At 48.3% G+C, this 27,789-nt stretch overlaps 1 protein-coding gene across 1 annotated transcript in view; it reads right to left on the minus strand.

Annotated features, from left to right (window-relative positions):
- Positions 1-2,328: 2,328 nt before the first annotated feature.
- LOC149433096 (beta-1,4-galactosyltransferase 3-like) overlaps positions 2,329-27,789 on the minus strand; it is a 35,220-nt gene continuing 9,759 nt past the window's right edge. The window contains exons 2-7 of the mRNA XM_089664663.1: positions 17,206-17,467; positions 16,358-16,593; positions 14,255-14,445; positions 13,970-14,092; positions 8,353-8,457; positions 2,329-4,458 (exon numbers count right to left, since the gene is read on the minus strand). Of these exons, the coding sequence (XP_089520789.1) occupies positions 3,903-4,458; positions 8,353-8,457; positions 13,970-14,092; positions 14,255-14,445; positions 16,358-16,593; positions 17,206-17,461 (1,467 nt within the window). The 5' untranslated portion in view covers positions 17,462-17,467 and the 3' untranslated portion in view covers positions 2,329-3,902. The remainder of the gene's footprint in view (positions 4,459-8,352; positions 8,458-13,969; positions 14,093-14,254; positions 14,446-16,357; positions 16,594-17,205; positions 17,468-27,789) is intronic.

The following is a 27,789-nucleotide window of genomic DNA, read 5'->3' on the forward strand; positions in this document are numbered from 1 at the left end:
GAGCCAGCATCCTCCCTATGCTTTCAAAAGGGAGATGCCACCTGCAGCTAATGGCCGGGAACGGGTTCATGCATGTCCTCGGTGTTGGGCTCATTCGTCGGTGTGAAGGTTTCAAATTCCAAATGCTCCGCCTCTAAAAGTCCAGAATTTGAGTTAAAAAAAATCTTTGTTTTTGGGGTTAAAGTTTCTCTTCTTCAGGGCTGGAGACTGAAATTGGACCGGACTACTCAACTGAGACACGAGTCTGCAGATGGACCTATTAGTATGAAGGGGTCCACGCAGCTGATATCGTCCGGGATAAATTTCAGTCCTCTGATTCTTTGCAGCCCTGATGAAGGGAGACTTTTACAACCTCCTGAAACATGGTGGCCCTTTTCCTTTGTAAAAGAAACCCAAATCAGAGCTGTTAGGATAGGAGAGGCATTTCTATTCTTGTAGGTTCTCCGGAGCACTCCTCGGAGCCGCTCCATGACTCCAATACAAACATCTACGAGCTTTTATACACCAAGTGCTCCTTGCTTTGCCTGGACGTTTACTAAATACACCCCAATGCTCCTCGGGACGTTTACTAAATACACCCCAGTGCTCCCCGGGACATTTACTAAATACACCCCAGTGCTCCCAAGGACATTTACTAAATATACCCCAATGCTCCTCGGGACGTTTACTAAATACACCCCAGTGCTCCCCGGGACGTTTACTAAATACACCCCAGTGCTCCTCGGGACGTTTACTAAATACACCCCAGTGCTCCCCGGGACGTTTACTAAATACACCCCAGTGCTCCCCTGGACATTTACTAAATACACCCCAGTGCTCCCAAGGACATTTACTAAATACACCCCAGTGCATCTCCTCCCTTAAAAAAAAAAAAAATTTGGAGCAAAAAAGCCTGACAGGGGTCCTCTCACTTTCTCCTCAGGACACTTACTAAAAATACACACTAGTGCTCCTCGGGACGTTTACTAAATACACCCCAGTGCTCCTCGGGACATTTACTAAATAAATACACCCCAGTGCTCCCTGGGACGTTTACTAAATACACCCCAGTGCATCTCCTCACTTTAAAAAAATAAATAAATTAGGAGCAAAAAAATCTGGACAGGAGTTGTCTCACCTTTCTCCTCAGGACATTTGCTAAATACACCCCAGTGCTCCCCAGGACGCTTACTAAATACATCCCAGTGAGTCTCCACTTGGAAAAAAAGAAATTGGAGCAAAAAAGCCTGACGGGTCCTCACACCTTTCTCTTCAGGACATTTACTAAATACACCCCAGTGCTCCTCAGGATGTTCACTAAATACACCCCAGTGCTCCCCAGAACGCTTACTAAATACACCCCAGTGAGTCTCCACCTAGAAAAAAAGAAATTGGAGCAAAAAAGCCTGACAGGGGTCCTCACACCTTTCTCTTCAGGACATTTACTAAATACACCCCAGTGCTCCTCAGGATGTTCACTAAATACACCCCAGTGCTCCTCAGGATATTTACTAAATACACCCCAGTGCTCCTTAGGATGTTCACTAAATACACCCCAGTGCTCCTCAGGATGTTCACTAAATACACCCCAGTGCTCCCCAGAACGCTTACTAAATACACCCCAGTGAGTCTCCACCTAGAAAAAAAGAAATTGGAGCAAAAAAGCCTGACGGGTCCTCACACCTTTCTCTTCAGGACATTTACTAAATACACCCCAGTGCTCCTCAGGATATTTACTAAATACACCCCAGTGCTCCTTAGGATGTTCACTAAATACACCCCAGTGCTCCTCAGGATGTTCACTAAATACACCCCAGTGCTCCCCAGAACGCTTACTAAATACACCCCAGTGAGTCTCCACCTAGAAAAAAAGAAATTGGAGCAAAAAAGCCTGACGGGTCCTCACACCTTTCTCTTCAGGACATTTACTAAATACACCCCAGTGCTCCTCAGGATATTTACTAAATACACCCCAGTGCTCCTCAGGATGTTCACTAAATACACGCCAGTGCTCCTCAGGATATTTACTAAATACACCCCAGTGCTCCTCAGGATATTCACTAAATACACCCCAGTGCTCCTCAGGATATTTACTAAATACACCCCAGTGCTCCTCAGGATATTTACTAAATACACCCCAGTGCTCCTCAGGATGTTCACTAAATACACCCCAGTGCTCCTCAGGATGTTCACTAAATACACCCCAGTGCTCAGCACTTAAAAAAAAAAAATATATAATATAATATTAGAGCAAAAAAGCCTCTGACCCTTCTCCCACGCAATCCAAGGTTTTGGTTTCTTTCAATTCAGACAAACAAACTCACCGAAATAAAATCAACCCCAAAAAAATTTAAATTTTATAATTTAATGAAATAAACGTCAAGAAACGTGGAGACCCTGAGGCAGGGCACCGTGTAAATCGCACCATCGAAGACCCAGTCCAGCAAGGGGGTCCTCGCTTGTTCTTTAAGAAAAAAAAATAATAATAAAATCTCATTTTGTTACAATCTTTCATAAATTAAATATTAAGTCGTAGTCCATTCCAGTGCTTTGTGTGATACACCAAAAATCAGCCAAATAAATTAAAAAAAAAAAAAAAAAAAAAAAAAAAGGACAAGCTAGCACAAAGAGGCAGTTTATCCACTCAGAAATATGGATACATTGAAACACTTGGAGTTGTCGGAATTGTAAATACTGTCTTGCTCGCTCACATTTTCAAAGTTTTTTTTTTTTTTTTTTTTTCCCCCAAAACCTGTACCACACACAAAAAAGATTTTGGCGAAATTTGTTTTTTCTTTTTTTCCTCACCGTTTTTAAAAGACGTAGCAGCCTGAGAAAGGACACACCCAGCGCACAGCACGGAGCAATTAAATTACACTTTGTTTTTTTTTTCTTTAAAATATATATAGTTATGTCTACACTTTATATACAGCTCGAAAAAAAGGAAACCGCTCGGGATAGAAATACGGAAGTTGGCGGCTACGATTTTTTTTTTTTTTTTTTTTTGATGAGGTCATCCATGAAGTCAACCAATGACCATCAAAGAGGACGTTTTTATAGAGCAGGAAGAAAAGCACCAAAAATGGTTCACAGGTTGCATGCTCGACGCGTTTCGGCGGTTCTAGAAGACCCCCTTCATCGGAGCGGTGGAATCTAAGTATCCTGCAGTTGGGGTTTGGTGGACCTGATCTCAAGAGCAGGATACTAACCTTTGAAATAGATCTTCCCCCCTTCATTTTACGACAAAAGCGTATGAAACCTGCCGAAACGCGTTAAGTGTTCCATCTGTACGTCCAATAAACTGCTTCAGCGGACAATCCAAAAAAAAACAAAAGAAAAATCAAAAACCAATTGGATACTTTAGATGTGGAACCCAGAGCCCCAGCATTCCAGTTATCCAATAAACCCGCCGGCTTCCACATTTCTGTCCCAAGAGGTTTGCCTTAATTGTATGTACAACACCACCCCCTGCTGTTTAGGAGGCAGTACCACCGGGGGGGGGGGGGGGGGGGGGGTGTGTAGGGTGGTGTTACAAGGCAGCGGGTTCAGTCATTGGCCATTTTCACAGTGAAACCTGAATTTCCTTGCACAAAACAAAAACAAAAAAAGGAGTGTGTGATCTTCTCTGAGGCAAGAGGAGCTTCAGCCCATCAGGAGGCATCTCAACCAGCTTTCTTGCAGGTCCAAGGCTCTGAAACAGACTGGGACTCTACGAGAAGGTCTTAAAAAAAATAAAAAAATCAGACCTTGACCCAAGTCCTCACGTCGTTCAGACAGCACAGTTCCCAAGACCGGACGCTTCTTGAAGACACTGGAAAAAGGTGGTCACTATTTCCTTGGCTTAACCTATCCACGCCAAGAAAAAGAAGCATCATCCGAGCTGGTCTTCACTCAAGTTGCCAGCAACCAGTAGTAAACCATTCTCAAAGTTGCTTGGGATCCTTTTTGGCTTGCCTCTCGAGCGTCGGAGGCCTCCTTAGAGAAGTTTGGTTCAGCGGCCTCTCGGCTTCCGGTGGGTCTAGTTTGACGCTCCGGGGCCTTCTCTTTTTAGGGGCCTGTTGCAGTAGATGTGAAATGATGGGACTATCGGCATCATGGACCTCCTCCTCCTCCGTTTTGCTTGGCTTGACGGTGGCTCCAGGTCCCTTGTCTTCCCGCTTAAGTCTTTTTGGATCGTTTAAGATGGCGGGGGTTACCTTCTTGGCGTTGTCCAGAGCGATGGAGGAGTTGAGGGATGACTGGACAACCACAGTGAGCTTCCCTCTGGTGGACCCGTTGGTGGTCACGTTGCTTTGAGGCTGAGACGGTGGAGGAGTGGGACCGCGCATCCGCAATGGCTTCTGTGACCTGGGGTCCGCCCCGATGTCCACAGTGATGTTGGTGTAGAGGGGCTGCAGGTCTTTGGACAGCAGCGTGTAGGTTAGAGAATTCATACCATCCTGAGTCCACATCCGTTGGGTTCGGATCAGCAAGTCAAACCTGGGGAACAAAATGGCGGCACAGGTCAGGCGCTTATCGGATCATACAACCCCCATTATGATTCCAGAAAAATGGCAGCCTATCAAGAGATAATTATGGTGACATCCCCCCTCCCCTCCCCCTATAGCCACACACACATGGAGATTTATCCCCCAACTCGAAGAGTGTGTGTACCAGAGGAGCTTACGCTCTAATGTCCCCTCCCCCACAGTCCCATCAGTCTCTATAGCAGAGGAGCTTACACTCTAATGTCCCCTCCCCCACAGTCCCATCAGTCTGTACCAGAGGAGCTTACGCTCTAATGTCCCCTCCCCCGCAGTCCCATCAGTCTCTGTACCAGAGGAGCTTACGCTCTAATGTCCCCTCCCCCACAGTCCCATCAGTCTCTGTACCAGAGGAGCTTACGCTCTAATGTCCCCTCCCCCACAGTCCCATCAGTCTCTATACCAGAGGAGCTTACGCTATAATGTCCCCTCCCCCACAGTCCCATCAGTCTCTATACCAGAGGAGCTTACGCTCTATTGTCCCCTCCCCCACAGTCCCATCAGTCTCTATACCAGAGGAGCTTACGCTATAATGTCCCCTCCCCCACAGTCCCATCAGTCTCTATAGCAGAGGAGCTTACGCTATAATGTCCCCTCCCCCACAGTCCCATCAGTCTCTGTACCAGAGGAGCTTACGCTCTAACGTCCCCTCCTCCACAGTCACATCAGTCTCTGTACCAGAAGAGCTTACGCTCTAACGTCCCCTCCTCCACAGTCACATCAGTCTCTGTACCAGAAGAGCTTACACTCTAATGTCCCCTCCCCCACAGTCACATCAGAGTGTAAGCTCCTCTGGTACAGAGACTGATGGGACTGGGATGTGTGTGTGTGTGCGGGGGGGGGGGTTAGAGTCAATTATGCAAATAATTCACTTTTATTTCAGACGCTGTAGTTCCTGTCTATATCCAGGAGGTGTCACTGTTGTACAGTTTGGAAGAATAAATGGAACTCACAATTCAGGTTTATAGTGCACTTAATTACATTCAATAAATACTTCATCCCAGCGCGGCGTCATTGAATAACGCATTTGAAGAAATATAAAAGTTATCGGCCACGTCTCATTCAACTTTATGGTTCCTGGAAGAAAGATTATCCTAAATTCCCTAATCTGCTGCACCTGATCTGTAGCCTTTACATCCCATAATCCTCTGGGCTGCTCAGTGATGACTAGGTGTTATTTTTTGGATGTGCAGGAAATCATTAATCATGCGGGTGTGTATTATATTTAAAAAAAAAAAAAAAAAAAATATGTGATGAAGAAAAATATTTTAAAAATGATACATATAATTAAATATAAATATACTTTGTTAATATTTAATTTTTCTATTTAAAGATTTTATAAATTTTTCTATAATAAATATATATACACACACACCCACACACACACACACACACACACACACACGTGTGTATGTGATATAGATAGATCTAGCACACATACATACGTGTCTATATATCTATATATCTATATATATATAATTTTTCTATAATAAATAAATATATATATGTGTGATATAGACAGATAGATCTAGCACACATACGTGTGTGTATGTATATATTATAGAAACATTATAAATTATCTAAATAGAAAAATTAATTATTAAAAATATATATATGTTTTTAATATTTAATTTTTCTCATTAGATAATTTTTGTAGAATTAAAAAAAAAAAAATTCTATAAATATATATATATATATATATATATATATATATATATATATATACAGTTGCAAGAAAAAGTATGTGAACCCCTTGGGATTACGTGGAGTTTTGCATGAATTGGGCATAAAATGTGCTCTGAACTTCATCTAAGTCACAACAATAGAAGAACACAGTCTGCTGAACATAATACCACGCAAACATTAGATGTTGCCATGGTTTAATTGCACATAACATGTAAACATTCACAGTGCAGGGAGGAAAAAGTATGTGAGCCTTTGGACTTAATAACTGGTTGACCCTCCTTTGGCAGCAATAACCTCAACCAAACGTTTCCTGTAGTTGCAGATCAGACCTGCACAACGATCTGGAGTCATTTTGGACCACTCCTCTTCACAAAACTGTTTCAGTGTAGCAATATTCTTGGGATGTCTGGTGTGAATCGCTCTCTTAAGGTCATGCCACAGCATTTCAATGGGGTTGAGGTCAGGACTCTGACTGGGCCACTCCAGAAGGCGTATTCTGTGCTGTTGCCGCCATTGTTTTGTTGAATTACTTGTATGCTTTGGGTCATTGTCCTGTTGCATCACCCATCCTCTGCGGAGCTTCAGTTGGCGGACAGATGGTCGTACGTTTTCCTGCAAAATGTCTTGATAAACTCTGGAATTCATTTTCCCATCAATGACAACAATCTGTCCAGGCCCTGAGGCAGCCCCAAACCATGATGCTCCCTCCGCCATGTTTCACAGTGGGGATGAGGTTTTGATGTTGGTGTGCTGGGCCTTTTTTTCTCCACACATAGTGTTGTGTGTTCTTCCCAAACAACTCAATCTTGGTTTCATCTGTCCACAGTATATTTTGCCAGTAGTGCTGTGGAACATCCAGGTGCTCTTTTGCAAACTTCAAACGTGCTGCAATCTTCTTTTTGGACAGCAATGGCTTCCTCCGTGGTGTCCTCCCATGTACTCCATTCTTGTTTCATGTTTTCCTTATTGTAGATGTGTCAACAAAAATGTTAGCATGTGCCAGAGATTTCTGTAGGTCTTTAGCTGACACTCTGGGATTCTTCTTTACCTCATGCAGCATTCTGCGCTGTGCTCTTGCAGTCATTTTTACAGGACGACCACGCCTAGGGAGAGTAGCAACAGTGCTAAACTTTCTCCATTTGTAGACAGTCTGTCTTACCGTGGACACATGAACATCAAGGCTCAAGGAGATACTTTTGTAACCCTTTCCAGCTTCATGCAAGTCAACAATTCTTGATCGTAGGTCTTCTGAGAGCTCTTTTCTGCGAGGCATGGTTCACATCAGACAGTGCTTCTTGAAACCAGTAAACCCAAAACAGGTGTGTGTTTTTTAAGGGCAGGACAGCTGTCAGCAACACATCCAATATCATCACACTGATTGGAGTCAAGGTTGGCTCACTCCTGGCTCCAATTAGCTCTGGGAGAAGTCATTAAGCTAGGGCCTCACATACTTTTTCCTCCCTGCACTGTGAATGTTTACATGTTATGTGCAATTAAACCATGGCAACATCTAATGTTTGTGTAGTATTATGTTCAGCAGACTGTGTTCTTCTATTGTTGTGATTTAGATGACGTTCAGAGCACATTTTATGCCCAATTCATGCAAAACTCCACGTAATCCCAAGGGGTTCACATACTTTTTCTTGCAACTGTATATACACACACACACACACATTTTTTTCTTTTTAAATTCTACAAAAGTTATAAATTATCTAAATAGAGAAATTAAATATTAAAAACATATATTTTTAATACTTAATTTTTCTATGTGGATAATTTATAATGTTTCTAATATATATATACACACACACACACACATACATACGTGTGCTAGATCTATCTGTCTGTATCTCACATGTGTGTGTATATATATATATAATAGAAACATTATAAATTATCCACATAGAAAAATTAAGTATTAAAAATATATGTTTTTAATATTTAATTTCTCTATTTAGATAATTTATAACTTTTGTAGAATTTAAAAAGAAAAAAATGTGTGTGTGTGTGTGTGTGTATATATATATATATATATATATATATTTATAGAAAAATTATTAAATATTTCAATTAAATATTAAAAGTATAATATATATAATAATTTTATTACATAACTTTTTTTTCTTAGCTCCCCCACCTCTCCAAATACCTGCTGACCCCTCACCTGTGTGGGTTTTCTTCGTTCCCTCGGTCCCCCTTATGCTTCACCATCTTGTAATGTCCGACCGATACAGGCGGGCGAGCAATCTTCATCCCGGCCAGCCGGACCCTGAGGAAGCGCAGAGTGACACGGGGTTAGTGGCGGGAATACAAGGCCTGGGAGGTCAGGGAAGGTCATACAGGATATTGTACCATAGAATCTCCTGGGAGGGGACAAGACAGACCGCTCTGGTAATAATCACATACTCAGCGGCTTGGAATTCCTAGGCTGCTCCTTTAGAGACAAGTTCATACTCCGTCCTACATAAAAATGCACATAAAACGGCTAACTGCTTATTATAGGGAATGAACAAAATCAAAAACACTCAGAAATATAGAACTGCCTAACAGAGCAACATATTAAAAACAAAAATATATATATATTATACAGTGAAGGAAATGTGTATTCACTCCCCGGCTGATGCTGAATGTTCGCCCCTCACACAGAAATGATCGGTCTAACAATGGAATGTTCCCCCTCACACAGAAATGATCGGTCTAACAATGGAATGTTCCCCCTCACACAGAAATGATCGGTCTAACAATGGAATGTTCGCCCCTCACACAGAAATGATCGGTCTAACAATGGAATGTTCGCCCCTCACACAGAAACGATCGGTCTAACAATGGAATGTTCGCCCCTCACACAAATGATCGGTCTAACAATGGAATGTTCGGTGTAACACAGAGACAGAATACAACAACAAATTCAGCAGAAATGCGTCTAACAAATGATGACGGATCTGCATGTTCATGAGGGAAAGAAGGATTTGATCCCCTATCATTCAGCAGGATTTCTGGCTCCCAGGTGTCTCTCATACAGGTAACAAGCTGAGATTAGAAGCAGTCTCTTAAAGGGAGTGCTGCTAATCTCATTGTGTTACCTGTATAAAAGACACCTGTCCACAGGAGCCATCAAACCATCAGATTCCAAACTCTCCACCATGGCAAAGACCAAAGAGCTGTCCAAGGATGTCAGGAACAAGATGGTAGACCTACACAAGGCTGGACTGGGCTACCAAACTATGGCCAAGCAGCTTGGTGAGAAGGTGACAACAGTTGGTGCAATCATTCACAAATGGAAGAAACACAAAACAAGTGTCAGTCTCCCTAGGTCTGGTGCACCATGCAAGATCTCACCTCGTGGAGTGTCAATGATCATGAGAACAGTGAGGAATCATCCCAGAACTACACGTGAGGATCTTGTCAATGATCTCCAGGCAGCTGGGACCACAGTCACCAAGAAAACAATTGGTAACACACTACGCCGACAAGGACTGAAATCCTGCAGTGCCGCACGGTCCCTCTGCTCAAGAAAGCCCATGTCCAGGCCCGTCTGAAGTCTGCCACTGAACATCTGAATGATGCGGAGGAGGACTGGTGGGAAGTGTTGTGGTCAGAGGAGACAAAAATCCAGCTCTTTGGCATCAACTCAACTCGTCGTGTTTGGAGGAGGAGGAATGCTGCCTATGACCCCAAGAACACCATCCCAACTGTGAAACATGGTGGTGGAAACATTCTGCTTTGGGGGTGTTTTTCTGCTAAGGGGACAGGACAACTGCACCGCATCAAAGGGACGATGGACGGGGCAATGTACCCTCAAATCTTGGGGGAGAACCTTCTTCCCTCAGCCAGGGCATTGAAAATGGGTGGTGGATGGGTGTTCCAGCATGACAATGACCCAAAACACACGGCCAAGGCAACAAAGGAGCGGCTCAAGAAGAAGCACATTAAGGTCCTGGAGTGCCCTAGCCAGTCTCCAGAACTTCATCCGAAAATCTGTGGAGGAGCTGAAAGTTCGAGTTGCCAAACATCAGCCACCAAACCTTAATGACTTGGAGAGGATCTGCCAAAATCCCTCCTGAGATGTGTGCGAACCTGGGGGCCAACTCCAGGAAATGTCTGACCTCTGTGATGGCCAACAAGGGATTTGCCACCAAGTACTAAGTCATGTTTTGTGAAGGGGATCAAATCCTTCTTTCCCTCATGAACATGCAGATCCGTCATCATTTGTTAGACGCATTTCTGCTGAATTTGTTGTTGTATTCTGTCTCTCAGTGTTACACCGAACATTCCATTGTTAGACCGATCGTTTCTGTGTGAGGGTCGAACATTCCATTGTTAGACCGATCATTTCTGTGTGAGGGTCGAACATTCCATTGTTAGACCGATCATTTCTGTGTGAGGGGCGAACATTCAGCATCAGCAGGGGAGCAAATACGCATTTCCTTCACTGTATTCTACTATATCTATCCCTCCTTCAATCCCACCTCCATCCTCTGGGTGTCCCGGCTCCCCCCCTGGACTGAAAACGGCTTCCTCTGATTTGACTGCACACTGTGAGCTTCTCGCAATGTGCATTATGCAGGCCATAGACTGGTCGAAAATCAGCCGATTTTTTGGCCAAAAAAAAAAAAAAACGGCAGATTTTCGCACCATTAATGGGTTAATTGGTCAGCCGTTTTTCAGGGTTTGGGCACTTTTTTTTAATCAGTGAAGTTGGAAAAAAAATTGGCCTATTTTCCCAGCAATGATGGGCAAATCGGCGAAGTAGAAGGAGGAGGAGAAGAAGAGGGAGAAGGAGGAGGAGAAGAAGAGGGAGAAGGAGGAGGAGAAGAAGAGGGAGAAGGAGGAGGAGAGGGAGAAGGAGGAGGAGAGGGAGAAGGAGGAGAAGAAGGAGAAGAAGGAGGAGGAGAAGAAGAGGGAGAAGGAGGAGGAGAAGGAGGAGGAGAAGAAGAGGGAGAAGGAGGAGGAGAAGGAGGAGGAGAAGAAGAAGAAGAAGAAGAAGAAGAAGAAGAAGGAGGAGGAGGAGGAGGAGGAGGAGGAGAAGAAGAAGGAGGAGGAGGAGGAGGAGGAGAAGAAGGAGGAGGAGGAGGAGGAGAAGAAGAAGGAGGAGGAGGAGAAGAAGAAGAAGGAGGAGGAGGAGAAGAAGAGGGAGAAGGAGGAGAAGAAGAGGGAGAAGGAGAAGAAGAGGGAGAAGGAGAAGAAGAGGGAGAAGGAGAAGAAGAGGGAGAAGGAGAAGAAGAGGGAGAAGGAGAAGAAGCAGGAGAAGAAGGAGGAGAAGAAGGAGGAGGAGGAGAAGTAGAAGAAGAAGGAGGAGGAGAAGAAGGAGGAGGAGAGGAAGGAGGAGAAGAGGAAGGAGGAGAAGAGGAAGGAGGAGAAGAGGAAGGAGGAGAAGAGGAAGGAGGAGAAGAGGAAGGAGGAGAAGAGGAAGGAGGAGAAGAGGAAGGAGGAGAAGAGGAAGGAGGAGAAGAGGAAGGAGGAGAAGAAGAGGGAGAAGGAGAAGCAGGAGGAGGAGAAGGAGTAGAGGGAGAAGGAGAAGCAGGAGGAGGAGAAGAAGGAGAAGGAGAAGAAGAAGAAGTAGGAGAAGAAGAAGGAGAAGAAGAAGAAGTAGGAGAAGAAGAAGGAGGAGGAGAAGAAGAAGCAGGAGAAGAATTCCAGTCCGCTATTATATTTGACATGAAAGTCTTGCGGTTGCAACAATGTATCCATTTGTATCCGAATAAAGCCATCTGTATCCACAATGGATACAAATAGATACATTGTTGCAACCGCAAGACTTTCATGTCAAATACTCTCTGCAGGGACAGAAGTAATAAATGCCGGCCGTAGACGGGACGAAAATCGACAGATTTCTTTTTACCGTTGGTGGTAACGTTGGCCTATTGAACGACCGATTTTTATTTTTTTAAAAAACGGCTGGTTTTTGACCCGTCTATGGCCTGCATTAGAAGCTGCAACCAGATAGAGCTCCGCCCCCTTTCCTGGCTGGAGGACACCCAGCATCATAATGCAGCTCATAGACAGTTCGTTTATTGGCCAAGAAACGACAAAAAAAAATTGGTTGTTCGGTTGCCACCAATGCTTACGAAAATCGCCCGTTTTTCATAAATTTTCCAGTATGACCGATAAAAGAAACGTGAAAATTGGCCGACGACATTGTTCCACTCACGGTGCGAATATCAGCTGATTATTCTTTTGGACGAAAATTCGGCTATGGTCGGCATAAAGCATCATCTACCTCTTTCCTCCCCAGCCTGACTGTTGCTGGCCCCGCCCCTTTCCTTCATTGCATTTGAGGTCTTTCAATTACGGAGGCTCATCATCATGTGGGCGTCACCTATGCAAATGCAGCCTGCTTAAGAACGCCCACTCCTTGAATGACATCCCACCTATCAGGGCATTTTTAATAATTTGCATAACTCCTCCCACCGACGAGGGCTCTCCAGAGGAGCCCTGAGGCAGGGTGATGCTATGTTTTCAGGACGCTATGTACAGCCCCTCCCCCATCAGCCATGATCTACCTGCATTGCTTAGAGAAGCACAGAGACCCAGTGATGACATCACAGGGTATATTATAAAGGCGTGTTAGGAAAACAGAAAAAGCTTTATTTAAAAATGTTATTCGCTCATTGATAAGGGGGGGGGGGTGAAGTAGAATCAGATTGAACTTTATCCTGTCTCCAGTTTGGCCCCCCCTACAAATCTGAAGCCCCTCGATTGGTTGGTCACCTACCTGCTCAGGTCACCTGCTTAGAGGAAAGAGAGTCACAGTGAGAAAAGCGCAGAGCGTTAGAGACAAAATGGCAGCCAGAGGGACGAACATGCAGATCCTGGAGCGACATGCGACAGCGTGGAGAGAGAGAGATGGAGAAGATGAGACAGACACAGCCAACAATCCGCCTCCTGCACCACCCAGCCTGAAATATGAACTGCCTGGGCTACCCCACAGCCAACCAATCAGGAGGCAGGAGAGTCTGAGCTCCGATGGGTGGATGCCGGGGAACACGGGCAGCTTATAGTGCAGACATGGATACACGAGACCTGGAATGAGGGCGGGAAATAAACGAAATGTAAAAACAAATCAAATGGTTACATAATAGAAGAGCAGAATTCAGGAAGCATCAAAGTATTGGAGGAGACAGAGCAGGGAGTGTACAAAGATGGCACAGGGATGGTGGGAACCCCTCATAATGGGCACAGCGGGCGTACAGACCCGGGAACTCAGCACAGGGATGGTGGGAACCCCTCATAATGGGCACAGCAGGCGTACAGACCCGGGAACTCAGCACAGGGATGGTGGGAACCCCTCATAATGGGCACAGCGGGTGTACAGACCCGGGAACCCAGCACAGGGATGGTGGGAACCCCTCATAATGGGCACAGCGGGCGTACAGACCCGGGAACCCGGCACAGGGATGGTGGGAACCCCTCATAATGGGCATAGTGGGGGTACAGACCCAGGAACTCGGCACAGGGACGGTGGGAACCCCTCATAATGGGCACAGCGGGCGTACAGACCCGGGAACTCAGCACAGGGATGGTGGGAACCCCTCATAATGGGCACAGCGGGGGTACAGACCCGGGAACTCAGCACAGGGATGGTGGGAACCCCTCATAATGGGCACAGCGGGCGTACAGACCCGGGAACTCAGCACAGGGATGGTGGGAACCCCACCATAGTGTTTATTAGAATACATTTTTTCATGAAGAAAATGACAGAAGGGATGAAAATAGGATGCAGGAAGTCTGGATAGACACAAGGGGGGGGGGGTCAGTAAAGAGGACCGGTCTCTTCTTACCTGGTTGCAATGTCATCGTCTTCTCCTCCCCACCCCCAATATTCATTGGGAAAGCCATTCATCTTCATGTATTGTTCTGGGGTGAGGGCAGAGACCCCCCCGAAGTACTGCGGATACGGGAGGCTGCAGATGGAAGACATGAATCCAAGAAAGCTGAGGATGGAGCAGATGGTAAGAAGGAAGAAAGAAGGAAGAGCGGAGGGAGATGACAGATGGAGGAAGGGAGACAGAAGAAGCCGGGGGGGGGGAGGGGGGAGACACAGGAGAGACACCCAGAAATCAGACCTGTAGCTGAACTTGTTCATGGCCACCGAGGCGTGTTTGGGGTTCCAGGGGTCACACACGTACAGGTTGTGGTCGTTCTCAGGAATGAGATCAACGTCATGGAGGAAAAGGCAATCCCAGTCCTCGTCCCGCATGGCCTCCTTCACACCGACGTTCAGCAGCTTCGCCCGGTTAAAAGTGGCGTTCCCGGCCTAAGAGACAGAGAGCGATGAGGAAGGAGAGAGACGTGGAGAGCGACGAGGAAGGAGAGAGACGTGGAGAGCGACGAGGAAGGAGAGAGACGTGGAGAGCGACGAGGAAGGAGAGAGACGTGGAGAGCGACGAGGAAGGAGAGAGACGTGGAGAGAGAGAGAGAGACGAGGAAGGAGAGAGGTGGAGAGAGAGAGACGAGGAAGGAGAGAGAGAGACGTGGAGAGCGACGAGGAAGGAGAGGGAGAGACGTGGAGAGCGACGAGGAAGGAGAGGGAGAGACGTGGAGAGCGACGAGGAAGGAGAGGGAGAGACGTGGAGAGCGACGAGGAAGGAGAGGGAGAGACGTGGAGAGCGACGAGGAAGGAGAGGGAGAGACGTGGAGAGCGACGAGGAAGGAGAGGGAGAGACGTGGAGAGCGACGAGGAAGGAGAGGGAGAGACGTGGAGAGCGACGAGGAAGGAGAGGGAGAGACGTGGAGAGCGACGAGGAAGGAGAGGGAGAGACGTGGAGAGCGACGAGGAAGGAGAGGGAGAGACGTGGAGAGCGACGAGGAAGGAGAGGGAGAGACGTGGAGAGCGACGAGGAAGGAGAGGGAGAGACGTGGAGAGCGACGAGGAAGGAGAGGGAGAGACGTGGAGAGCGACGAGGAAGGAGAGGGAGAGACGTGGAGAGCGACGAGGAAGGAGAGGGAGAGACGTGGAGAGCGACGAGGAAGGAGAGGGAGAGACGTGGAGAGCGACGAGGAAGGAGAGGGAGAGACGTGGAGAGCGACGAGGAAGGAGAGGGAGAGACGTGGAGAGCGACGAGGAAGGAGAGGGAGAGACGTGGAGAGCGACGAGGAAGGAGAGACGTGGAGAGCGACGAGGAAGGAGAGACGTGGAGAGCGACGAGGAAGGAGAGACGTGGAGAGCGACGAGGAAGGAGAGAGAGGTGGAGAGCGACGAGGAAGGAGAGAGAGGTGGAGAGCGACGAGGAAGGAGAGAGAGGTGGAGAGCGACGAGGAAGGAGAGAGAGGTGGAGAGCGACGAGGAAGGAGAGAGAGGTGGAGAGCGACGAGGAAGGAGAGAGAGGTGGAGAGCGACGAGGAAGGAGAGAGAGGTGGAGAGCGACGAGGAAGGAGAGAGAGGTGGAGAGCGACGAGGAAGGAGAGAGAGGTGGAGAGCGACGAGGAAGGAGAGAGAGGTGGAGAGCGACGAGGAAGGGGAGAGAGGTGGAGAGCGACGAGGAAGGAGAGAGAGAGACGTGGAGGGCAACGAAGAGGAGAGACGTGGAGGGCAGCGAAGAGGAGAGACGTGGAGGGCAGCGAAGAGGAGAGACGTGGAGGGCAGCGAAGAGGAGAGACGTGGAGGGCAACGAAGAGGAGAGACGTGGAGGGCAACGAAGAGGAGAGACGTGGAGGGCAACGAAGAGGAGAGAGGTGGAGAGCAATGTGGAAGAAGACAGGAGAGAGAGCACCAAAGAGAAGGAGATGTAAGAACGGGGCCATAGGGCTATACATATGATGATGGCATCACCTGGTGGACGGGGGTAGGAGCTGGCTATGGGGCTACACAAATAATAGTGAAGGATGCAGTTCAAGAACTGGGCTATACTCATGATGGATTAGGGGGGGAAGGGGGTAAAATAATTGAGCCACAGAGCTGTACACATAATGGTGGAGGAGAAGAGGGGGGGGGGGTAAGAATTGGACCATGGGGCTATACACATAATGCATAATGGGGGCATCACCTGGAGGATGTGGGGTAGAAGCTGGGCCAAGGGGCTGTACACAGAATGGTGGAGGGGAAGGAAGGGGTGGGGGGGAGGTAAGAATTGGGCCAAGGGTCTGTACACAGAATGGTGGAGGGGAAGGAAGGGGTGGGGGGAGGTAAGAATTGGGCCATGGTTCTGTACACAGAAGGGTGGAGTCACCTGGTGGATGATGTAGATCCCGTAGTGCAGCTGCTGTCTCTGCAGGAAGGGGTGCAGGTAGTACAGGAGGTGTCTCAGGTGGGTCTCGCGGTTCCGGTGCGGGATGATGACGGCCGTGCGATGGCGGGACTCACAGTTCGGCGGTCGGTAGATACCTCCCCTCACCACCAGGCGGTTCTTCTCTTGTATCCGCTGGAAAATCGGCACCTGGCTGAACGTCACCGTGATTGGACCCACTGCAGGAAGAGGAGGAGCCGTGAGTACCCGGAAATATTCTCTCCTGCGTATGTGAGCGATATATATATATATATATACACCCCCCTGTATACACACACATACACCCCTGTATACACACACACCCCCCTGTATACACACACACACCCCCCTGTATACACACACACACACCCCTGTATACACACACACACCCCCCTGTATACACACACACACCCCCCTGTATACACACACACACACACACACACCTGTATACACACACACCCCCCTGTATACACACATACACCCCCCTGTATACACACACACACACACACCTGTATACACACACACCCCCCTGTATACACACACATACCCCCTTGTACACACACACACATACACAGTATACAGGGGTCTGTATGCAGCAAGCTGATCTCATCAGTCTGCTGCTTCTCCTTCAACGGTCCAATCACAGGCTGGGGGCGGGGAGGTGACCAGACCGTATTACCTATCAGCAGCAGAGAGAAGTCAGGTCACAAAGCTGGCTGCACGGAATAATCGATCGATGGATCTTTGGCGGTTGCATTAATCGTCCCGCGTTGGTTATCGGCGCCGGAAGGCGTTACATTTCTGAAACTCACCCAGGTACGGGGACTTCTCCGGGCACCACGGCAGCAGTCCGCCCTCCAGCGTCCCGGGGTGAAGCGTGGCCTGAATTCGGGTGAGGTTGGTGTAGACGTCGTGGGTGTGGCTGTAGTCGAAACTGGGCTCCGGCGATCGTCCGAAGATGGAGGCGAGGCTGCGCAGGCCGCCGAACGAGAAGTACATCATGAAGGCAAACTGGAAGCCAATCAGCATGGCCAGGGTACAGGGCCTCTCCAGGACCCGGCGGATCATCTTCACCTGTGGGGGGGAGGGGACAGACAGACAATTTAAAGGGATGCGTCACTTTTTTTTTTCAAATTTTAACTGTCATGATTTCTTAAAAAGGGATAGTCCACCGAAAAAAGTGAAGTAGAACTACAGAACCCGAAGAGCAGCCATTTCTTAAGGCACAGCCTGTATGATCACCAAATAGAACCTGTTAAGGTGTTGGGAGTGGCTGCAAATATGTGAAACCAGCCCCCGGGGGCATTTGTGTCTGTGCACACCCTGGTCTAAAGTGAGCCTTGCTCTTTTTGGCCCAGAAAACCTTAGGTACGCCTCCTCTAGAACTCATCACTTCTTAGAAGGCTTGATTTTCCCGCACTTTTGGGTCTAGCTTCTGCCCAGCTTTACTGGGCCAAGAAACCCTCTTCTGTGCACCCCTCTGAAACTGCTAAAAGGAGGCTTGATTTTTCCGCTCTTTGGGACTAGCTCCTGCCCAGCTTTAGTGGGCCAGCAAGCCCTCTTTTGTTCACCCCTCTGGAATGGCTATCACTTCTTAGGAGGCTTGATTTTCTCGCACTTTTGGTCTAGCTTCTGCCCAGTTTTATTGGGTCAAGAAACCCTCTTCTGTGCAACCCTCTGAAACTGCTAATCGGAGGCTTGATTTTCCTGCTCTTTGGGATCAGCTCCTGCCCAGCTTTATTGGGCCACGTAACCCTCTTTTGTTCACCCCTCTAGAACTACCATCTCTTCCTAGGAGGCTTGATTTTCCCGCACTTTTGGGACTAGCTCCTGCCCAGCTTTATTTGGCCAGCAAGCCCCCTTTTGTTCACCCCTCTGGAATGGCTATCACTTCTTAGGAGGCTTGATTTTCCCGCACTTTTGGGTCTAGCTTCTGTCCAGTTTTATTCGGTCAAGAAACCCTCTTCTGTGCACCCCTCTGAGACTGCCAATAGGAGGCTTGATTTTCCCGCTCTTTGGGACTAGCTCCTGCCCAGCTTTATTGGGCCAGAAAACCCTCTTCTGTGCACCCCACTGGAATGGCTATCACTTCTCAGGAGGGTTTATTTTCCCCACACTTTTGGGTCTAGTTCCTGCCCAGCTTTCTTGGGCAAAGAAAACCCTCTTCTGTGCACCCTTCTGAAACTGCTATCAGAGTCTTGATTTTCCCGTACTTTGGGTCTAGCTCCTGCCCAGCTATATTAGGCCAGAAAACCCTCTTCTGTGCACCCCTCTGGAACAGCTATCACTTCTCAGAAGGTTTTATTTTCCCACACTTTTGGGTCTAGCTCCTGCCTAGGTTTATATTGGGCCCTCTGGAACTACTATCACTTTTTAGGAGGCTTGATTTTCCCGCACTTTGGGACTAGCTCCTGCCCATCTTTATTACAATGAATATATACAATGACATAGGAAGGAGATTAGATGGCCACAGGGGCTTCACAGTGACCCCTACAGCAACCCGCACATCGCTGATTCTACCATCACAACCTGTCCGACATGCGAGAATCCTGCCACCTGGCCTTCCAGGATACCTGATACACCTCCCAGAGGACCATAACAAACAGAAAACAAACAAAGCCTGGAAAGCACAGCAAGACAATAAAAGAGGGGAAGTTTGGAGGGGGGGGGGGGGGGCGGTACAGCGGGAATTAGTAAAAGGCCGGAAAGTTCAACTTCCTGGAAGAGTGAAATGTAAAAGTACAAAACATACCAATCAATCCAATCCCGAAGCACCAACAAAGGGGAAACAACAGAATCTATAGACCGACAGAGCGGGAAAAGGGAAGGAAGTGGATGTTCCTTGGAGTTTATTGCAACTCAAACCTCCTGCAAGTAGAGGGAGGGGATTGAATTGCTCTGTTTGTGGAAACCCAGACCCTCCACAGGTAAGGGAAGGGAGTGGATGACCCTTGATACCTACAGCAACCCAGACCCTCTACAGGTAAGGGAAGGGATTGGATGCCCATGGTACCTACTGCAACCCAGACCCTCCACAGATAAGGGAAGGGATTGGATGACCCATGATACCTACTGCAACCCAGACCCTCCACAGGTAAGGGAAGGGATTGGATGACCCATGATACCTACTGCAACCCAGACCCTCCACAGGTAAGGGAAGGGATGACCCATGATACCTACTGCAACCCAGACCCTCCACAGGCAAGGGAAGGGAGTGGATGACCCATGATACCTACTGCAACCCGACCCTCCACAGGCAAGGGAAGGGAGTGGATGACCCTTGATACCTACTGCAACCCAGACCCTCCACAGGTAAGGGAAGGGATTGGATGACCCATGATACCTACTGCAACCCAGACCCTCCACAGGTAAGGGATTGGATGACCCATGATACCTACTGCAACCCAGACCCTCTACAGGTAAGGGAAGGGAGTGGATGACCCTTGATACCTACTGCAACCCAGACCCTCCACAGGTAAGGGAAGGGATTGGATGACCCATCATACCTACTGCAACCCAGACCCTCTACAGGCAAGGGAAGGGATTGGATGACCCATCATACCTACTGCAACTCAGACCCTCCACAGGTAAGGGAAGGGATTGGATGACCCATGGTACCTACTGCAACCCAGACCCTCCACAGGTAAGGGAAGGGATTGGATGACCCATGGTACCTACTGCAACCCAGACCCCCCACAGGTAAGGGAAGGGAGTGGATGACCAATGATACCTACTGCAACCCAGACCCTCCACAGGTAAGGGAAGGGAGTGGAGTGAATGACCCTTTGCTCTACCACAGACGTATCGTTCCGGTAGGTTTCCTAGCAGACGCATCGTTCTGGTAGGTTGTCTACCGGACACATAGTTCCGGTAGGTTCTCTACCGGACGCATCTTTCCAGTAGGCTCCCCGATTGGGTCTACGGGAACGATGTGCCCAAACACTACCTCCCTGTCTTCTCTGTGTGCCACCATAGGAACAATGTATCTGAATCTGCAGAGATAAGTAGGTTCTCTGCCGGATCAGACACTTTGCTCCGGTAGGTGCTCTAGACACATCATTCCAGTGGGTTCTCTACCAGATCTGACGCATCCTTCCGGTAGGTTCTCCAGCAGACGCATCGCTCCCGTAGGTTCTCCAGCGGACGCATCGCTCCCGTAGGTTCTCCAGCGGACGCATCGCTCCCGTAGGTTCTCCAGCGGACGCATCGCTCCCGTAGGTTCTCCAGCAGACGCATCGCTCCCGTAGGTTCTCCAGCAGACGCATCGCTCCCGTAGGTTCTCCAGCGGACGCATCGCTCCCGTAGGTTCTCCAGCGGACGCATCGCTCCCGTAGGTTCTCCAGTGGACGCATCGCTCCCGTAGGTTCTCCAGCGGACGCATCGCTCCCGTAGGTTCTCCAGCGGACGCATCGCTCCCGTAGGTTCTCCAGCGGACGCATCGCTCCCGTAGGTTCTCCAGCGGACGCATCGCTCCAGTAGGTTCTCTAGCGGACGCATCGTTCCGGTAGGTTCTTCAGTGGACACATCATTCCAGTAGGTGCCCTGACTGGGTCTACTGGAACGATGTACCCAAACACTACCTAGTTTGCAGGAAATCTAAAGCAGATTGTAATGTATTGAGATAGACTTGAGATATTTAGAAGGAACACTCCCTTCCAATTTCATCTTCAGAATTGAAAGCCCCACCCTGATATTGATCACCAGAGGTGGTCCCTCAGCACAGAAAGACGTGACACTGTACTCATACACAAACGCACCGCTATCAGTGGTTTTCTGCCCCAAGAGTTCAGGAACTTCACAGCATTGGTGGTCAATGACATAGGAAGGAGATTAGATGGCCACATGGGCTTCACAGTGACCGGACCAGCAACCCGCACCTCCCCGATTCTACCATCGCAACGTGTCCGACATGTGAGAATCCCGCCACCTGGCCTGCCAGGATACCTGATACACCCCGATTACTGACTGCCCGGCCTACACACCTCCGAGAGGACAATGACAGAAAACAAAGCCTGGAAAGCACAGCAAGACAGAGTAAATGAGAGGCGAAGTTTGGAGGAAGCCAAATGTAAAAATCGGGGGCGGTACAACAGGAATTAGTAATGGCCGAAAAGTTAGACCTCCTGGAAGAGTGACATTTATTGTAAAACTGCAACACATACCAATCAATCCAAGCCCAAAGCACCAACAAAAAGGAAAAACAACAAAATCTATAGATAGACAGAACAGCAAAAGGGAAGGAAGTGGATGTTCCTTGGAGTTTATTGCAACTCAAACCTCCTGCAAGTAGAGGGAGGGGATTGAATTGCTCTGTTTGTGACAACCCAGACCACCCTCTATAGGTAAGGGAAGGGATTGGATGACCTATGGTACCTACTGCAACCCAGACCCTCCACAGGTAAGGGAAGGGAGTGGATGACCCTTGATACCTACTGCAACCCAGACCCTCCACAGGTAAGGGAAGGGAGTGGATGACCCATGATACCTACTGCAACCCAGACCCTCCACAGGTAAGGGAAGGGAGTGGATGACCTATGATACCTACTGCAACCCAAACCCTCTACAGGCAAGGGAAGGGAGTGGATGACCTATGATACCTACTGCAACCCAGACCCTCCACAGGTAAGGGAAGGGATGACCCATGATACCTATTGCAACCCAGACCCTCCACAGGTAAAGGAAGGGAGTGGATGGCCCTTGATATCTATTGAAACCGAGACACTCTACAGGTAAGGGAAGAGAGTGGCTGACCCTTGATACCTACTGCAACCCAGACCCTCCACAGGTAAGGGAAGAGAGTGGCTGACCCTTGATACCTACTGCAACCCAGACCCTCCACAGGTAAGGGAAGAGAGTGGCTGACCCTTGATACCTACTGCAACCCAGAACCTCTACAGGTAAGGGAAGGGAGTGAATTATACTTATTGCAACCAAGACCTTCTGCAAGTTGAGGAAAGGGATTGAATTTCCCTTTGTGTTAGTTGTAACCCAGAACCTTTGGAAGTAAGGGAAGGAAAGGGTTTCCCTTTGCTTTGTTGGCAAGCCAGATCCACCAAGAGTAAGGAGTGGACTACCCTTTTTTGTTTATTGCAAACCACCACTGGTGGAAGAAGGGGTTGAATTTCCCCTTGGGTTTAGGGCAACACAGAAGTCTCATAGGTTAGGGAGTGGACCCCCCTTTGTGTTTATGGCAAGCCCAACCATCCACAGGTAAGGAAGTGGACTGCCCATCGTGTATATGGCAAGCCAGACCATCCCGAGGTAAGGGAGTGGACTGCCCATCGTGTTTATGGCAAGCCAGACCATCCCGAGGTAAGGGAGTGGACCGCCCATCGTGTTTATGGCAAGCCAGACCATCCTGAGGTAAGGGAGTGGACCGCCCATCGTGTTTATGGCAAGCCAGACCATCCAGAGGTAAGGGAGTGGACCGCCCATCGTGTTTATGGCAAGCCAGACCATCCACGGGTAAAGGAGTGGACTACCCTTGTGTTTAATGGCAAGCCAGACCATCCACGGGTAAAGGAGTGGACTACCCTTGTGTTTATGGCAAGCCAGACCATCCACGGATAAGTGAGTGGACTACCCGAAGTGTTTATGGCATGCCCAGCCATCCACGGGGAAGGAAGTGGACTACCCTTTGTGTTTATGGCAAATATGACCATTCAGAGGTAAGGGAGTGGACTACTGTTCGTGTTTATGGCAAGCCAGGCCATCCACGGGTAAGGGAGTAGACTACCCTTTGTGTTTATGGAATGCTTGACCATGCAGGAGGTAAGGGAATGAGTTTGTTGCAACCCAGGCCTACAATAGGTAAAGAGAAGGAAGAGGATGTGCTTATGCAACACAGCAACCTTGAGCCTCTGTGGGCCATGAAATGGATTTTGATGACCCTTTGGTTTATTGCAACCAAGACCTACAACACGTAAGGGAGACAATTTCCCTCTATGTGTATTGCCTACCAGACTGACCATGGGTAAGGGAAGGGAGTGGATTTCCCATTGTGCCTATTGCACCCCAGATCCTGCCTTCATCAGAAAGCCCATCGGGCTCCTGTAACAGGTGAGTCCCCTACAAGTCAAGATGGCAGGTAGGAACAGCAAAGAATGTCCCTTGGAATGACGAAAAAAAATATCATGAAATCGGTGGAGGAAATGAAGTCCAAGTGCCATCCATGGTACATCCCGTCCTCAGAAAGTCAAAGAAAAGTCAGAAGTCCTAACATGCTGCAAGCCAGGTAATTCACAGGACACCCAGGGAATTAGACTTTGTGGAATGAAGATAGAATCAGTCAGGCTGTGACTGCTATCAGAAACTACAGAGATAAACTGAAAATTTCCAACCCAGCCAGTCCAATCTGTTGCAGATTTCTGCTCCCGAACTTCTGTTATCGTCCAGTTAGAGGCCAGAAAGGGAAAGAGCGTGACAGTTCTACATTCTGGAGACAGGGGGAGCCAGCGCACCCCACATCTCACAGTCCCTGAGATTGACAGTCAGAGGAATAATATACGACCTTCAGGTAAGTCAAACATCTGACAGAAGAGAACAAACAAAACAAATCACATGACACCGACACCGACCATGGGAGAATGAGAACTTATATCTGGAGGGCGGTGATGTCACTCTGTATAATATATCTTATATCTGGAGGGCAGTGATGTCACTCTGTATAATATATCTTATATCTGGAGGGCAGTGATGTCACTCTGTATAATATATCTTATATCTGGAGGGCGGTGATGTCACTCCTGTATAATATATCTTATATCTGGAGGGCGGTGATGTCACTCTGTATAATATATCTTATATCTGGAGGGCGGTGATGTCACTCTGTATAATATATCTTATATCTGGAGGGCGGTGATGTCACTCCTGTATAATATATCTTATATCTGGAGGGCGGTGATGTCACTCTGTATAATATATCTTATATCTGGAGGGCGGTGATGTCACTCTGTATAATATATCTTATATCAGGAGGGCGGTGATGTCACTCTGTATAATATATCTTATATCTGGAGGGCGGTGATGTCACTCTGTATAATATATCTTATATCCGGAGGGCGGTGATGTCACTCTGTATAATATATCTTATATCCGGAGGGCGGTGATGTCACTCTGTATAATATATCTTATATCTGGAGGGCGGTGATGTCACTCTGTATAATATATCTTATATCTGGAGGGCGGTGATGTCACTCTGTATAATATATCTTATATCCGGAGGGCGGTGATGTCACTCTATAATATATCTTATATCCGGAGGGCGGTGATGTCACTCTATAATATATCTTATACAGATATCAGCCATAACTTTACAACCACCCACCTAATACTGAGTAAGTTTCCACTTTTGCTGACAAAAAACGGCCCCGACCAGTCAAGGCTTGGACACCACTAGACATCTGAAGGGACTTCTGGCACCAAGTTGTCAGTGGCAGATCCTTTAATCCCCGTAAGTTTGGAGGTGGGACCTCCATGGATTGGACTTGTTTTTCCACAGATGTTTGATTGGATGGAGATCTGAGAATTTGGAGGCCAATTCAACACCTCAAACTTGTTGTTGTGTTTCTCAAACCATTCCTGAATTTCCAAGACCAGGCCACCTACTTCCATTGCTCAGTAGTCCAGTTCTGATGCTCACGTGCCCATTGTGGACTCTTTTGGCTGTGAACATGGGTCAGCATGGGCCAGTCTGAGGCTACACAGCAAACTCTGATGTCCATTTTATCTGCTTTCAACGCATTAACTTCAGGGACAACATGTTCACTAGCTGCCTAATATATCCCACCAGGGGCGGACTGACAACTCATGGGGCCCCCAGGCAATAGGGGACCATGGGGCCCCTGTGTCCTTGCCCAAACTCAAAAAAGCCTATGAAAAAGGTACCAGGGGCATCTCATGGGGCCCCCTACTGACCCCGGGCAGTGCCCGAGTTTCCAAATGGTCAGTCCGCCCCTGTGACCCACCCACTCTCAGATGCCATTGTAACCAGATAATCCACGTTATTCACTCTGCCCATCAGTGGTCATAAAGTTATGGTTGATCGGTGTATCTGGAGAGTGATGATGTCACTCCTGTAGGATATATAATTATCTCACCAATCCCGGCGGGCGATTTTCGTTTTCGGTTGGCCGATCAGCACCGTTTGGTTTGTCCCACGGACGGTATAGACTAGCGTCTCTCATCCAGTGTGGAGTCACTGGACATAAATCCCTTCTCCCAGCCCTCCCCCCCCCCCCCCCCCCCCCCCGTTACCTTTCGGACACCTTTATAGTTTTTGTTGTTGGAGACGCCATGTGTGCCGACAATGGAGGGGGGCGGTCAGGAAAGTTTAAAATTACAGATTTCAGTTGTTTGTTGCTAGAACACGAGGCGTCAGTAAGGAGGATTGTGTCCCCGGTGCTCAGATGGAGGATTGGGATCATAAACCTGGGAAATAGGCCCCAAACATGCCTGAGGATGGGGCCCATCGCGGGTCCTAGGGCGCAGCTGCCAACTGGAGGAGCAATCTGATGGCGAGTCATATCCCCCTGCCCTCCCAAGAAGAAAACTCGCCATTTTTCTATCAAAATCAGTAGAACCTGGGATACAGGGGGCACCAGGGGCGGACTGACAACTCATGGGGCCCCCGGGCAATAGGGGATCATGGGGCCCCTGTGTCCTTGCCCAAACTCAAAAAAGCCTATGAAAAAGGTACCAGTGGCATCTCATGGGGCCCCCTACTGACCCCGGGCCCTCGGGCTTCCAAATGTTCAGTCCACCCCTGGGGGGCACTAATAAATGTGACACACAGGGAGGAGATGAGGGGACACCAATAAATGTGACACACAGGAAGGAGATGAAGGGACACTAATAAATGTGACCAAAATCGAGCTCTTTGGCATCAACTCAACTCGCCGTGTTTGGAGGAGGAGGAATGCTGCCAATGACCCCAAGAACACCATCCCAACTGTGAAACATGGTGGTGGAAACATTCTGCTTTGGGGGTGTTTTTCTGCTAAGGGGACAGGACAACTGCGCCGCATCAAAGGGACGATGGACAGGGCAATGTACCATCAAATCTTGGGTGAGAACCTTCTTCCCTCAGCCAGGGTATTGAATATGGGTCATGGATGGGTGTTCCAGCATGACAATGACCCAAAACACACGGCCAAGGCAACAATGGAGCGGCTCAAGAAGAAGCACATTAAGGTCCTGGAGTGGCCTAGCCAGTCTCCAGACCTTCATCCGATTGAAAATCTGTGGAGGGAGCTGAAAGTTCGAGTTGCCAAACGTCAGCCACCAAACCTTAATGACTTGGAGAGGATCTGCCAAGAGGAGTGGGCCAAAATCCCTCCTGAGATGTGTGCGAACCTGGGGGCCAACTCCAGGAAATGTCTGACCTCTGTGATTGCCAACAAGGGATTGGCCACCAAGTACTAAGTCATGTTTTGTGAAGGGGATCAAATCCTTCTTTCCCTCATGAACATGCAGATCAGTCATCATTTGTTAGACGCATTTCTGCTGAATTTGTTGTTGTATTCTGTCTCTCAGTGTTACAATACACCAAATATTAAATTTTTTTACTAATCATTTCTTTGTGAGGGGCGAACATTCAAAATCACCCGGGGAGCAAATCCGCATTTTGGGAGATAGCCAAACAGATTGGGGTAGGGAGTTCCAGAGGATGGGAGAGGCTCAGGAGAAGTCCTGGAGGTGAGCTTGGAAGAAGGAGACAAGGGAGCTAGAGAGCAGGAGTTCTTGGGAGCAGTGAAGAGAATGAGCGATTTGGTTGGCGTTTTGGGACTAGTTTAGCGATGAAGCTGGGGGCCGAGCTGTGGGTGGCTTTGTCGGTTGTTGTTCGTACTTTGAATTGAATTTGTTGGGTGAGTGGAGCAGCCAGTGGAGGGATTGGAAGAGATGGGTACTAGACACTGAACGGTTGGTACGGTGGACGAGCCTGGCAGCAGCATTCATGATGGACTGAAGGGTGGATAGCCTATGTAAAGGTCATCCAATGAGGAAGGAGCTGCAATAGCCGAGGTGAGAGATATCCCGGGAGGGAATTAGAAGCTTTGTGGTGTCAATGGCAAGGAAGGGACGTATCTTGGAGATGTTGCGGAGGTTGAGATGGCAACCTTTGGACAGTGATTGGATGTGGGCCTGAAAGGAGAGTTCAGAGTCCAGGGTAACACCTAGAACATTGGCACGCCGGGATGGGTTGATAAGCCGAGCCTTTGATCTTGACAGAGAAATCAGGGAAAGAGGCACGTAGGGGAGGAAATATTAGGAGCCCGGTTTTGGATCGATTGGGTTTGAGGAAGTGGTGTGACATCCAGGCTGATATGTCGGTCAGGAAGTTAGTGATGCGTGAGCAGAATGATGTTGTGAGCCGAGGGGTAGAGAGATAGATTTGG

Source organism: Staurois parvus, unplaced genomic scaffold, assembly GCF_062004578.1.
Source record: "Staurois parvus isolate SC_StPar_1 unplaced genomic scaffold, SC_StPar_1.0 ptg001979l, whole genome shotgun sequence".
Taxonomy (NCBI): Eukaryota; Metazoa; Chordata; class Amphibia; order Anura; family Ranidae; genus Staurois; species Staurois parvus.